The sequence below is a fragment of the Pangasianodon hypophthalmus genome, chromosome 17 (assembly GCF_027358585.1).
Source record: "Pangasianodon hypophthalmus isolate fPanHyp1 chromosome 17, fPanHyp1.pri, whole genome shotgun sequence".
Classification (NCBI taxonomy): domain Eukaryota; kingdom Metazoa; phylum Chordata; class Actinopteri; order Siluriformes; family Pangasiidae; genus Pangasianodon; species Pangasianodon hypophthalmus.
The window spans coordinates 18,366,252-18,380,440 of NC_069726.1; the positions used below are offsets into that span (position 1 = coordinate 18,366,252).

General features: G+C 38.2%; 1 protein-coding gene across 4 annotated transcripts in view; it reads right to left on the minus strand.

The window, feature by feature from the left end:
- The window catches only part of galt (galactose-1-phosphate uridylyltransferase), a 93,266-nt gene that overhangs the window by 55,716 nt on the left and 23,361 nt on the right, over nucleotides 1-14,189 (minus strand). For all 4 annotated transcript variants that reach the window (XM_034312310.2, XM_034312309.2, XM_026942480.3 and 1 more), the window contains exon 7: nucleotides 9,513-9,635. In XM_034312310.2, coding sequence (XP_034168201.2) covers nucleotides 9,513-9,635 — 123 coding nt within the window. The remainder of the gene's footprint in view (nucleotides 1-9,512; nucleotides 9,636-14,189) is intronic.

The window sequence follows — 14,189 nt, forward strand, 5'->3', positions numbered from 1 at the left end:
GTGATATTAAAATGCTCATTAACCTACAGAATCACCCCTGCAGCAGTCATTACAGCCATCCCGTGACTCACCTGCAACCAAGCAGCCACGACATTACCCCACACAGGCTGCTGGGATATTCACAAGTGAATACTTACTCCGAACAGGCAAACCAAGAATCCAACCCTAGATACTTTTCCAAACTTTTCTTCATGCTCCTGTCTTTCAATAAGGTGCTTTTTATAGCCACATGACAGCTTCTGCTGGGAATCATGTCAACACAGCACATTAAATTGGACCACGGTCACTCAACGAGTGGACTCTCAAGAGGTGAGAAGTTTAGTTTCCGACTTTTTTTTTTTTTTTTTTAACTAGATACCTATATGTGAAACTGTAAAAATAGAAAATATAATAGAGACAGCTGGAAAGTCCACTTGAATATAGGTGCCTTATACTGACTGCTTGTATATGTGTGACAGCCTGGAAAAACCCTTCACCTGGTGGAAATTTGACATTTTCTACCATATATTTTTCCGAAAACGTTGTTTACAAGACAATACTTAGAACACATGATAGTTAAAAGAGATATTTCCTTTTTTTATTTGATTGATATCCATGAATGGATAATAAGTTACATCACCTGCAGATGGTTTAAACTGATTTCATCATTTCCTCCAAAACACCAAAAAAAATCCCATCCACAGTGTTTGATTGACAGACGTACCTCAGTGGCAGTGAAAATGCAGACAGGATTGCACGTGTGTTTTATTTTTGGTCGAGTTGGAGCGTGAGAATGAGAACGAGCAAATGCAAATGTAAGGACTGCTCTTTTTTTTCTTGCTTTTTTAATAGACAGAATCAGATCGGTTTAGACATTGAAAATGAAATGACAAATGGACTTTGCATTTGCATTTTAATTTAATGGCAGCCATTCTACGATGTTGTTCATGAAAATGCAACTGTGAATATATGTTTTGCAGTTGAATTTAAATTACATGCTCACACACACACACACACACACACACACACACACATAGGAAATGCAATTGCAGTGCACATTTGATTGGCATTTTGTAATTAGCATTTGAATTTGAATAAAGTCTGGAGGATGCTGCCATATGAGCTGTAACCAGTGCAAAGCTAATCCATTAACCCATTTTTTTTTTTTTATCCCAGAAATACTGGGCATGAGGCGGGAATATTTCTTTACTTATGGGAGGCGAGGGGTGCTCTACAATCAACTGCAGCCTTGTACCTCCATGTTTGATTTGGAACAGTCATTTTTTATAAGCCAATCAAATCCCGATGTATAAAATCAAACTCTCACTCGTCCGAGTATGCCGTTTTACTCAAACATTCATCATGTTGATTACAATTAATTTTGAGTGAAGAATTTGTCGAAGTGTTTTAAAAATATGTTTCACATAAACATTTTTATTGGCAAAGTTGCCATTAGACAAGTTGCATTATAAGTGATTTTCAAGTAAACAGGGTTTTTTTTCTCAGTACAGGGAAATGTGTCGAAATTCTTGTCAGTGATAATTATACAAATGCCATAGGCACAACAGAAAATGATTAGGTTGAATAATGCTGAAGTATTGCTTAAAATTGCATTCAAACACACACACACCACACACACACACACCACACACACACACACACACACACAGGTGTGTGTGTTGTGCCTACTACAGCTTTGGTCACTGAAGAAAATTGGCTTCAATCCTGAGGGCCACAGTTTCCAACCTTCCTATCTCCACACCCATACTGCTGCTGTCCCTCTGAATAAGGCACTTAACCACAAGCTGCTCCACTGATACTGCAACAAGGAGGTCCTGTCACACACTACACATATCATCCTATGCCCCAGACAGGCTCGTACAACATGACCTGTTTGTTCTTAATACACTATACAAGACGACAGATGCAATAGATGTCTCATGATCTGTGGTAGATTAATGCACTCCTTTTTTAAGCTGTTATTTCATATTATGTGTGTACATGTATATATATATATATATATATATATATATATATATATATATATATATATATATATATATATATATATATATATATATAGAGAGAGAGAGAGAGAGAGAGAGAGAGATGGACAGTCTTGATGAAATCCGTCTTCATGGTGTAACTGCTACAGTGCATGCTTAACTGACCTGATCCAGGATGATGGACAAGCATTGCATGGAAAGAAAGAGAGCTGAGGTTTTAATGGCATGGTGTGCATAAGTGTGCATAAGTGGCTGGGAATCCATCCGGCAATGTCTATAAAAATGTTACGCAAATCATGAAGAGGTTTTTTTTCCCCCAATTGAGACATCTGGTAATTATTTGTCCATTTGAGGACATACAACCTGGAACAGTCTCAAAAGCCTGAGGTGCTGTTTCATTCAGTTTATTATCAGAAAAATGGAAAAATGCTAAGGGGGGAAAATGAGAGGGGGTGAAAAAGGAGCGAAACTGGAGCCATCCTGTCTTTTTTGGCCACTTCTCTTTCAATAGGAATGACAGATCGCTGTGTTTCCCGTGTGAAGGAGGCACAATGAGCTGCGCTGAGGCACAGCATGACCGTGCCTTTCAGCCTTCACCACTCCCCATGCCCTGTCAAAAACGGTTTGGGAGCTGGCCGTCCATTCACAACAGAGATGTGGAAAAGAAAACAAACACAATCCAGGCTTGCCTGGGGGGGGATTCTTCTTCTCATTTCAGGGTTGTCAGTTGGCCAAATAGTGCTAGCATCGCCCTGTTTCTCCTGTCAGAAAGAACAAACTTTTCTTCATGGTGAGATCAAGCGGAATCAAGTTACAGCATGATTTCAAACGTACACAAAATCCATGAAGTTTATCCGAGATCCAACATGGACTTAATTAGTACCTAAATTTGAAAAATCTGATTCATAACTCTGACACATCAACCCCAGAGGAAAATTCTTCCAGGGGTCAGGGGTAGAGGAGATCCAAAATCTCTCTGCAGGTGCGCAGATGGTCAGTGATGACAGGCCAATCGTCTCAGCGTGTAAAAGCGCACGCTCGGGCCAAAGCAGGCCAGATTGTGGCCGTGGAAAAAGGCCGTCGCTAAGCGAGAGTGTGAAAGAGCCACTAGTGAGGAAGCGTGCAAATAAGCCACACTCACCACAAGAGAGTGGACAGCATCCATCACATGGCGAGATTAGCAGAAGGGCCGCCATGAAAACCGTCCAAAATATTTTTATGGAATGCACCATGTATTTGAGTGATGCTGGATGGTAAAATACGTTATTTTGACAATTCAGACTGCTAGCTTGTCAAATTATAGTTTAAATGTGTAAATAACACGTCTGGTAACACATCATATGCTCTCTCTAATGAAATCTCTAATTAGATCTTATGAATTATAAATATAAACAGCAGCTCTGACTGTAGCTCCGGCTGCAAGGCAAATCACGGGTTTAAATTAATGCACACAGTCTAATCCCTTATCTTTCCTATAGTAAAACAGATTTTAAAAACATGTAATTATTAAAGTGGTGATGTTTTCTGTGAGGCGACATTTATTTAACATTTATGGAAGGAGTCCCCAGTGTCAGTGCCTTGTAACAGTCTGAGGTAAAGTATGTGATAACAAGAAGTTGTTTTGCAGATGTTCAATTATAAATAGATTTTTAAAAAAACTATGATGTGTCGTCGTTTAATAAATAAATAATGGTAATCCTTGACAAACTGCTGTAGAATAATAGGAATAAAACACTTTGGGATTTCAGGAGGGTAACAGTAACTCCACTTGGCATCAGGCTGCATCACTTCACCCCTTCGTTGTTTATTCTCCTATAACCGCATGCTCCTTAGTGCTTTATTTCCTTATATACACCAAGGTAAAAAAAAAAAAAAAAAAAAAAACGTATGGCTTTCTAAAGCAAAGATAATCTAAAGCAGGCAATATCATCATTTCATTTTGCAGCAGCTTATAAAATAGCACTTGATCCAGCACATTCTATAATTTTGTATTTTTTTATATCATGCTCTGCCAGTTACTCGTGCACACAACTACACAACTGTAGCCACTTTAAAAGGTTGAACAATTATCATAAGCTTTAATGCTTTGTCTGTATTTACCCATAGTAAGATTTTCTTTTCACTGAGATCTGCTTAGATTTGACATTTTTTTATGTGACCAAAGATCCATTTACACACCATTAGCCAGAATCCATAATGCGTTCTTATTTACTATAAAAGGTCACTACTTATAGGATTTGATAGGACTCTGTTGTAGTATCTACATAGTGCCCAAAAGAACAGCATTTCAGATTAAGCCACAGAAAAAAGCGAAAAACAACCACATTTCATGGATTTACATTTTAACAAAAAACTATAGGCCTTTTTTCCTTTCCAGCAGGCCAAGTGAAAACAATTTTCTAAATTTTAATAATTAATTGAGTGGTTACAACAAGTACTTGAATAGTCACTATTCATGACCACGTGTATATAGTATCCATCCATCCATCCATTTTCTGTACCGCTTATAATACACAGGGTTGCAGGGAGCCTGGAGCCAATCCCAGGGGACTCGAGGCACAAGGCAGGGGACACCCTGGTTGGGGTGCTAACCCATCGCAGGGCACAATCTCACACACACACACACACACACACATTCACACCCTACGGACAATTTGGAAATGCCAAATCAGCTTACAACACATGTCTTTGGACTGGAGGAGGAAACCGAAACTCCCGAAGCACGGAAGAACAATTCAATTCAATTTATTTTGTATAGCGTTTTTTTTTTTTTTTGAACAATGGACATTGTCACAATGCAATTTTTGCAAACTCTGTACACACAGGGCGGAGGCGGGAATCGAACCCCCAACCCCGGAGGTGCGAGGCTAACATGCTAACCACAGTGGCTTAGTGGCTAACCACTAAGTGTATAAAATCTTCCCCACTACTACACAGAAATAAAGGAGGAGTGTTTCTAGGTAAGGCATAGAAGAATCAACAGAGGGGCTGTGTGGCACTTCCAGCTGGTCAGCAGATTTCTCCTGACCCCCTGCTGCCCACACACGAGAGATAAAATGGAGCCCCAGTCAGCCATAACGGCTCAGTGATAATGGGAACTCCTGGGTCGGGGGGAGCCATTGAGGAGCGCACAAGATGAGTTACATCCATTTTTCTCAATCCCTCCGGTACCAAATCACAGCTCTCCTCCAAAAACAGAGCCAAACATAAAAGTAAAATTAAACACATCCGTCCTGTTCTGGACAGCATATTATTAAGATATACAATACTTCTCAGAGCTCAGTCAATATTTAATGATAATAGTAGAACGGAATGAGACCAATAATTTTACTTTATACTACACATAGTCATTCAAAGTATAGAACTAAATTATTAGATAGCAGATTGCTTTGTATATTTCTTAGTACTTTTACTACAGTTGGACATTTGAGTTGTTACCAAAGAAATGGCATCCTTTAGAAAAAATCAAAAATCTGAAACACTTTATGAACACTCCACAGCCTTCTTAATGAAAATGCAGAGCACTTCCATATGCATCACCGTTGCAGCATAATCCAGGAATCAGAAGTGATGGAAATGGTCTAAGGAGATGGCAGGATGCTTGATTGACAGTGTAAACAGCGCAATTGATCAATGAAGCATAAAAGTGGCAATGAAAGCTCAATATTCATGTGAGGAAAGCCATAATTACAGACTAGAGTGATTTAGAGCAACATAAATTAGATTAAACAAGCAGACATGTTGTTGGTTAATTATTTGCGCAGTATTGGCCTCATCACCACGATATTACAGAACAGCGTGACATAATGCACTCAGTCCTCTAATACATGACGGAAAGTTCCATTACGTTTTATGTGAGAAATCTTAGACGTACTTGATAAAGCATGCCATTTGACACGGAATTACAGACTGCTTATAGATTTATTTTTTTTGCATCGCACAGTCTGTGTAAGTATTTCATTTACACCATTTATATTTCATTAGTGCTTTTGAATTCTCAAATCTGATTGGTCAGAAGGTGTTGTTTAATTTTCTATAACAGCAGCCCTGGCAGTAATGACAGCTAATATGCTCATTACAAAACATGTGCAATTGTTGATATGATGAAGTTTCTTTAATATTTCTGGAAGGAGTCTCCAGCGCTAGCGCTTTGTAACAGTCAGAAGTAAAGCTAAACATTAAGATTTCTGAATTCTGATTTGTAGAAGACTAAAAGGGCCAAAAAGTTGCTCAGAGGACATGCAACACGTTGGAGGCAGTGATAAAGGCAAAGCGGCAAAGGGTAAGTAAATTAGGATAATTACATCATGTTCATAAAATTGCAAAAATAATGCTAAACTTTTTAATCATATAATTTTTTTACTGCTAATATCGTAATCTACACTATTTAACCATTTTTGGTAACTATTTTGTTAACACAATAAATGTGTTGTTGGTATAATCTAAATTACCTAGCCTTTATTGAATTGTAAGGGTACACAAAGTTTTGCATTTAGTCATATAGACACATTTGACTTTGCATGGTAAACATCTTCTCAAAGCCAAAAGACCAGCTTTTAAAATTTCATAAAATCTTTCACAGTTATTAGTTTTACTTTGTCCACAAATAACTAAGCTATTTCTAAAGCCAGTGGAAACAAAGGCTAGTTTTTCAAAAGTTTCATAACCATCAGTGGAACTAGGAAGTAATATAACTGCTTAATCTACAGCACGGTTCAATTCTCAAACCAGAAGGTTTGATGATTCATTTTCTATAACAGCAACTCTGATAATAGTTCCATCTGTAACATAAATGAAAGGTTTATATTAATGTACTAGTTCTAGTATTGATATTGTTTCTATAGCAACAAACAAACTTGAATAGTGGATGTTCTACATAATCTAAGGATATATAATAAATTAAATAACGTGTTTTTGTTGAACAAGGAAAAACGTATAATTGTTGACATAGTGCTGTTTGTGTTAGTAGACATTTATGGAAGGAGTCTCCAGTGTCAGTGCTTCATTACAGTCAGTAAGTTTAGTTTCCGAACATGGGAGTCTTCAGGACAGGGGAATTTGTGTTTTCCAGTTTCTCAGTCACATGATTTTTTTTTGTCTTATTAACTTCAAGAGAGAGAAAAAAGCTAGGCTGATGAATGATGTTTATAAATGCTATAATGTAAGTGATAACAGGAACTAACCTCTCTCCATAACTTTAATTGTATCTAAAATCTGTTCAAAAGTGTCATGTGTCATTCATTAATAAATTATAAAGTGAAGTCTTTGGCAAACTGTTGTGCTATAAGTGGAATAACACACTTCAGACCATACTTTTATATGTAAATACCTGTAAATACCTTGGTCTGTTGTGTGTTATTCCTTACATGGCACTGATAATAACACACCCGGAATTTCAGCCATGTGAAAAACTGCACTCTGGGGAAAACTATTACCCACATGGACTCATCCCCATCCACAACATGTCCTGCTGTTGTGTTGAGGCTGTAATATTCTCATTTCATAAACACCACACAAGCCTCTAATTTGTATGTCTTTCTACAGACATTATGTAGCGACACACTTCATAATCCGACCTGCCTTTTTGCATTCTGATGAAGTATGTCTGCACACACACACACACACACACACACACACACACACACACACACCCAACTTTTCTGAGCAATTTAACCGAGCAGTGAGTAATTTCTCCACCATTATGCTAATCACAGCTTTTTCCCCATGCTTGAGCAACATATTGCGCAAAGCAGCGAGAGAGGCAGAATCGGGCTCCTCTCCGCTGCTCCTGCAGCAATTCAGCACAAACACAAGTGCATTATTATGATCAAGCGCCAGGTGAGAGGTGGGACTTTACCAGCACATCACCAGCTCAGCTTTACATGCTAATGCCTCCTGATCCCCTGTAGACTGCAGCGGAGAGCGTGAGTTAAGAGGGGAAGTAAAGACAAATGACAGATGATGGCTAAAGGTATAAATCGGGGTCTGTATTAACAAGTCATCTCGGATAAACTCAACAACTCGTATAAGGATATGCTTGAGTGATCATTGAATATATCAGACACTAGAGCTACATGTTGCTTATTCAATATTATATCACAGCGCTGCTGAATTCTCAAATCTGATTGGTCAGACGGTGCTGATTAATTTTCTACAAGGGCAGCTCGGGCACTAGTTCCAGCTACAAGGCAAATCACAGATTGATATTAACATGCTCCTTCTAACACGTAATCGTTTCTATAGTAACAGCTAATTCATAGGGACTTGCATGGAGGATGCTTCACATAAGCCTAATAATTAAAAGATTGAAAAAGTGTTGAAAAGAAAAAACAAAGAAAAACATCAGTAATCATTAATACAGTGAAGTTTTCTATAAGTAGTTGTGTATTTAATACTTATGGAAGGAGTCTCCAGTGCCAGTAAGTTTTCCACCATGGGAAAGGCAGTTTCTCTGTAACAAGCTGCATATTTTTGTCTTAATAACTTCAAGAGAACGTGAGGGAATGCTGCTCTAACATAAGTGATAACAGGAAGTAACTTCAGGGATGGTTCACAACATTAAATGTAAATATAAATGTATTCTGTCATTCTTTTATAAATAAATTGTAAAATTGTAATCATTGGCAAACTGCTGTGGAGGAAAAGGCTTCAGGACATGCTGTTATAGGGAAATAATCAACTTCGGGGTGGTAACAGCCCTCACACCACTCTGTCATTGATTATTTTCCTATAACAGTGTGTCCTAAAGTGTTATTTTCCTTGCTCATTGTAGTACTGGCCTCCTTATCGTGATACTGAAGATCAAAGTGGTCTATGATCATTATCTGAAGAGCTGATGCACAAACAAAAGCTCTAAAATAAGATGTTTTCTGCTAATACCAGCCTTTTTTTCAATACCTGCTGAAAGAAATCACTGAGTAATACTAAAAGGGAACATAGCAAAGCATTGTTCAGATTTCATTATTTTGTCCAGTTAGAAATGACTGAACACTCTTATCCTATATGCCGTTATGGCAATGTAGTGAGTTTTTTCCACAATTTTACATTTCCATTATACCCAAAAGATGATGAATAAAAACATACGATTGAAGCCATAGAAACCAATTAATACAAGCTAAAAAGAGATGCTAGCGTCATCTGGATAAGTATACTATAACACATAAATATTGTTTCTTAATTATTATAGCAGTGTTTATTGTATATGAGTGCAATATATTATATTCAGGACCAGACTGCTTTATACAGTATGCTGATCCAGGAACAGTGAAACTAAAATGCTCTGTTAATACAAGCCATGTTGCTGAATTATATCTATTACAAACAGTAAAGTACATTACACAGATTTCATTATAACAGCAAGCAACTGAACATTATTATCCAACATGTCATCATTTTACTACATATTTTTGCAGCCCTGTACATTACATCCTCATCATATCCCTCCAGGATTTGTCTAGAATCGAGTGACCCGGAGCAAATGTGTGATTAGATTACTGTATTAATGTCCATGTCTATCTGTTCTGTTACCTGTGCCTGGGCCTCCATGCGAGCGTACTGCAGCAGCATGGGCTCTCCATGCTTCTGTTTATATTCCCTCTGACAGCGTTCAGCCAGCGCGGGTTCATTAGGCAGGAAGCTGCTGGCCCAAACCTGCAGACAGACAGCAGGAATACCACATCAAGCCACTGTGGCTAGCTTCCCAAATCTAGAACATTTACCAAACACATAAGAAGTAAAATGTACCCACAATAACAAATAATGATATGAATGCTCTCCATCTTTGTCATAAATATAACAGCACATAAAAGACTCACTCAGAAGAGAAAAAAACGGTTCTGAAACAGCTTTGACGGACTGCATCTCGTCCTTCAGCGGAGCTTTAAGTAAAAAATGGATTTTGACTCAAGGCCAATTCAGACTAAAAGCCGTTTCAAAAAAGTTTTCAGTCATCCTTCTTATGCAATGCATTTTTTTTTACTTGTTTGTGTGAAGTGTATACTCAATAGACTGCCATTTAAATCTCACCCTCCTCACATTCTAGACAGTTTTAACTATACAGTACGAGTTGCATAGATTTTTATCATATTATGTCTTACATTAGCTTAGGTTTTATGTCATCTGCCTACATGTGTCAGCCAAAAAGAACACATTTTAGATTTCCTAAAAAAAAAAATTACAGTTACAGAGAAAAAAAAAATCTGTCATTAATTAAAGTAACAGCAGTGAACTAAATTATTGCTATTAAAAAAAATGAGCAAAATTAACATTACACAATATAATTCAAATTTGTCACTCAAATAGGAAAAACTATTTCTCATTAAACATTCTTATTTTTTTTTTAAATAGCAAAACAAGTAGAACTCTGTGCCAATGGTGTCAATGGTTATGCCTCCTCCTCCAATAAGTCTAAGCCTGGTCCTTTTGTTACCAATTTTTATGCATGATATATTCTTTAAATATACCTCAAACAGGAAGGGAAAAAAAAACAGACATTTGACCTTGCTCTGACCCTTTTGGCCCTTTTTGGATCAATTCCATATAAATCCAGCAAATATTCAACCACTTGTTCTTGAGATATCGCACTAACGAGAAGGACAGGAACAAGAATGGATGGACGTACGTACAGACAACCTGAAAACATAATGCCACGACCTACACCTAAATAAAAAAAATGACATCTTATGCCAAGTTCACACCGCACGATTTTCAAAGTCGTCGGATCATCGTGGTTTTCGCACTGCACGACTATCTGGGGTAGCATTCAGTCGCTGCTGTGTTCACATTGCGCTATGGATCGGCGACAGGAGGTTACACACTGCATGACTTTACAATAGAAAGAATCGCCGACAACTCTGTCTGGCTCGCAAACTACGTTTCACAACCAAATGCACGCGAGAAGTGATGAGGAAATAACGCAAGATCACACGTGAGATCAGAGATCTCGCGCGAGACTGGGAATGGTTCCCCGCAAGAAGTTCGCGATCCAAATGGTCTGTGCGCTGATTTGCAGCGAAAGGGCAAAAAAGAAAAAAGATTATGGAGGAGGAAATGGTTGGGGAGACTTTTTTTTCCTTTCTCGAACTCTGTTGTGGTACAGTTCAGACAAAACATCAAAAATACATGGGTGCTCCTGCCCAAGTTCGACCAAGCTTTCCTCCATTTCTTGGGTCCAAATAGACCGAGAAGGAGCCTTTTTCGGCACCGGAGCCATGTTTTCTGATATTCTACAACTCCTCCCCAGCCTCTCATTGGCTGGAGGTCATCGCCGATGTTTGTTTCAGTCAGAACTCACTTCACACAGCAGAATTTTGAATCGCCGACAGGTCCAGATATTTAGCATGCCAAATATTTCACGAGCGTCGGCGACACATCGGTGATTCTCTCAGATCACGTCTTTGATGATTCACACTGCGTGATTGTCACTCGCATGAACGAGCACCTATTTGCCTCCGATTTCAGGCATTCGTGGGCGATTTCAAGTGAAAAATCGGGCTAAAATCGTGCAGTGTGAACTCGGCATTAGACGTTGAAAATATCTTGAATATAGTCAAATGGACATAGGGTTAGGGTTAGGGCTAGATAAACCAAAATATAAGACTATTAAACCTGTTACGCATTTTTACTAATTTCACGCTTAAAATTTTCTTATTTAATTTGCAGATCTTTTTGCTTCTTTCTAGAAAGAAATCCCACATCTAGGTCTTTAGGCTATCCTAGCACAAGGCTAAATACAAAAAGTGTGAGGCCATGGCACGTTAGAAGCATACATATTATTCTAGAAAGAATACATCTGCTTTGGGAATGAGATAATCTCCCAAAACTGTCTCCAGAGCTTTCCATTAGATAATCACCACTTCAAACTCCAATACTAAGGACTTTGAACGCAGCGTAGCTTTCCTCAGCAACAGTGGGTGTCTGCTTTTTTTTGCAATCCAAATCAGTTCCACACATCACTAATCAGTACCGTTTTTATAGACTTATAGCATGCACTTCTTCAAGTGGAGCTAAAACAATTTCCTGGCTTACGATTAGGCACTTTCGTGAGCCTTTAAGTGGTTTCAGAGTGAGGTAGATTAAAGCTGCAATGAGGTGACAAGGACATCAAGATGTCAACAGAACTGAGCACAAAAACAGCGCTGAGAGATTACAACAAGCAAGAGTTTCAAATGAAGGAAGAATGCCCTTCTGCTGCTGTATTGCAAATGCAAAAAAATTCTATTAAAGCGCTAAAGCTGAGATATTATTCCTTCATGTTCTATAGCTTCAAAGAGCAAAAAATGCGAGGAAAGAATAAAATGGTGCAGAGTATCACAGGCTCAGTAGATTTTAAATGAGGGAAAGCACATTATAGCAAAGCAAAATGACTCAAGCTGAAGCAACGGCAATTCCAGGATTCATTTGTAGTGACAAGGAGTCATTTAAGTCAATGGTCATTACCTTCTGAGTTATAAATCAACCCAGTGAAATACTGTTTCTCACTCAGTCGTCTAAGACTTCCCTTTATTTTTGAAAGATTCTGAGTTTTAATCCTGATGATAGATGACCAGGAATCTAACTGGGAGTCTAATCCACAGGGTGGGAAGCCTGGCTTCCACCGAAACATTCAGTGCTTGAGAATCAATGTCATGAAGGGTTGAATTGTGGGATCGATCGGCCATATTGCCTGCACAAAACTGGTTCACATTCTATTTAATGACTTGATGTAAAAAGTGCAATTTGGCTTTACATTTTGCTGAGACAGAGCTACAATCAAAGATGTTTTCATGGATAATCGAGTGAAAAGAAAGAAAAAAGAAACAGATAAGAAAAGATTGCACTTCAGCTGATGTGTGTAGTGCAGCAGGTGGTGGGATTCGGAACGAGTAATGTGTCCTGTAGTTACAGCATCGAGGTCCGTTACACAGTTGTGAAGTGCATTACGTTTTAAATATGCATTCCAAATGAAAACCTTTTTTTGCTAAAGACAATACGGAGTATTTTTTTCCCTTTTCTGGTCGTTAATCCTAATTACTCAGACAGGAAATGTCCTTGTCTTATGCACCCAAGCTACTGATTTCTCCACCCTGTCAGCGGAAGCTCATGCGTAATTCACAAATGGACAACTAGAGGTTTAATTACATGCCAGTAATCAGTGACAAAAATATCTATCCAAAAAAAAGGTAGGTTATCTGTGTAACGTAGATTTATTACATGTTATAGTTTCCTCAGGCCTTTTATTCAATCCATAGCCACAAAACTAACAGGAGAATGAATATTAAAGACAGTAAATAAGTAAGAAAGCTCAGGAGCTGAATGAGCACTTATTCAGACCTGCACTCGATTCTGCGAGCACAATTAACGCCGTAACACCTGAAGAACAGAGAATATGATCTTGTCTTATCTGTTAAAGCTTGCAATACGTTCACAGGGTGTGGAAATGCAAATAACTGTATAATTACTGTATGTTAATACCAACAGCAAAAAAGAAAGAGCGAGTGCACAAAAGAGAGAGAAAGGCAGAGAGAGCGTGAGAGAGAAGCATGCTTGCAAACGTAAGTCGCTCATTTAAAATAAATAACGGGGGCTCATTAAGTAACCCAACTCATAGGAACGAAAATAGCAGGAGCTATTCAGATGTTTTCAAATATGAAGCAGAAAGTAATATTTTTGTGTCTTATTGCTGAAACCGAAGCCTTTCAGTGACTGTGACACATCAAAGATCTTATTGCTTCCCTCTTTTATTTCTCTATGCAGAAAAACTGTATGGGGGTTCTGGGGGTTTCTATAGTCAGATACAGAAATTATATGTATACAAAACATCATATACACACTCGTCTCCATTTGTTTTTTTTCTATGGAAAACTGGTCAGTTTTAATACCTCATAGTGCTGTATCACGATCTAGAAACTGAAAATAAGTGGCAAATATCTGCTTCTTCTTCTCCATTCTGTTTTTATTTTATTTTCTACCCATAATGCAGACGTATTCAAACACATTAACCAAAGCATTTTTGGAAGGAGTCTCCAGGCTCAGTGCTTTGTAAAAGTCAGAGGTGAAGCTGTTCCTTTAAAGTTTCCGACACAGGGAAGTCTTCAGGACAGAGAACTCTGCGATTTTTGCTTGAGTTTCTCAGTAAAATGACTAGCTGTGTTTTCTGTCTTACTAACTTCAAGAGACAGGCAAACAGACAGGCTGGTGAGGGAACGACTGTTTATAGTTGTCACG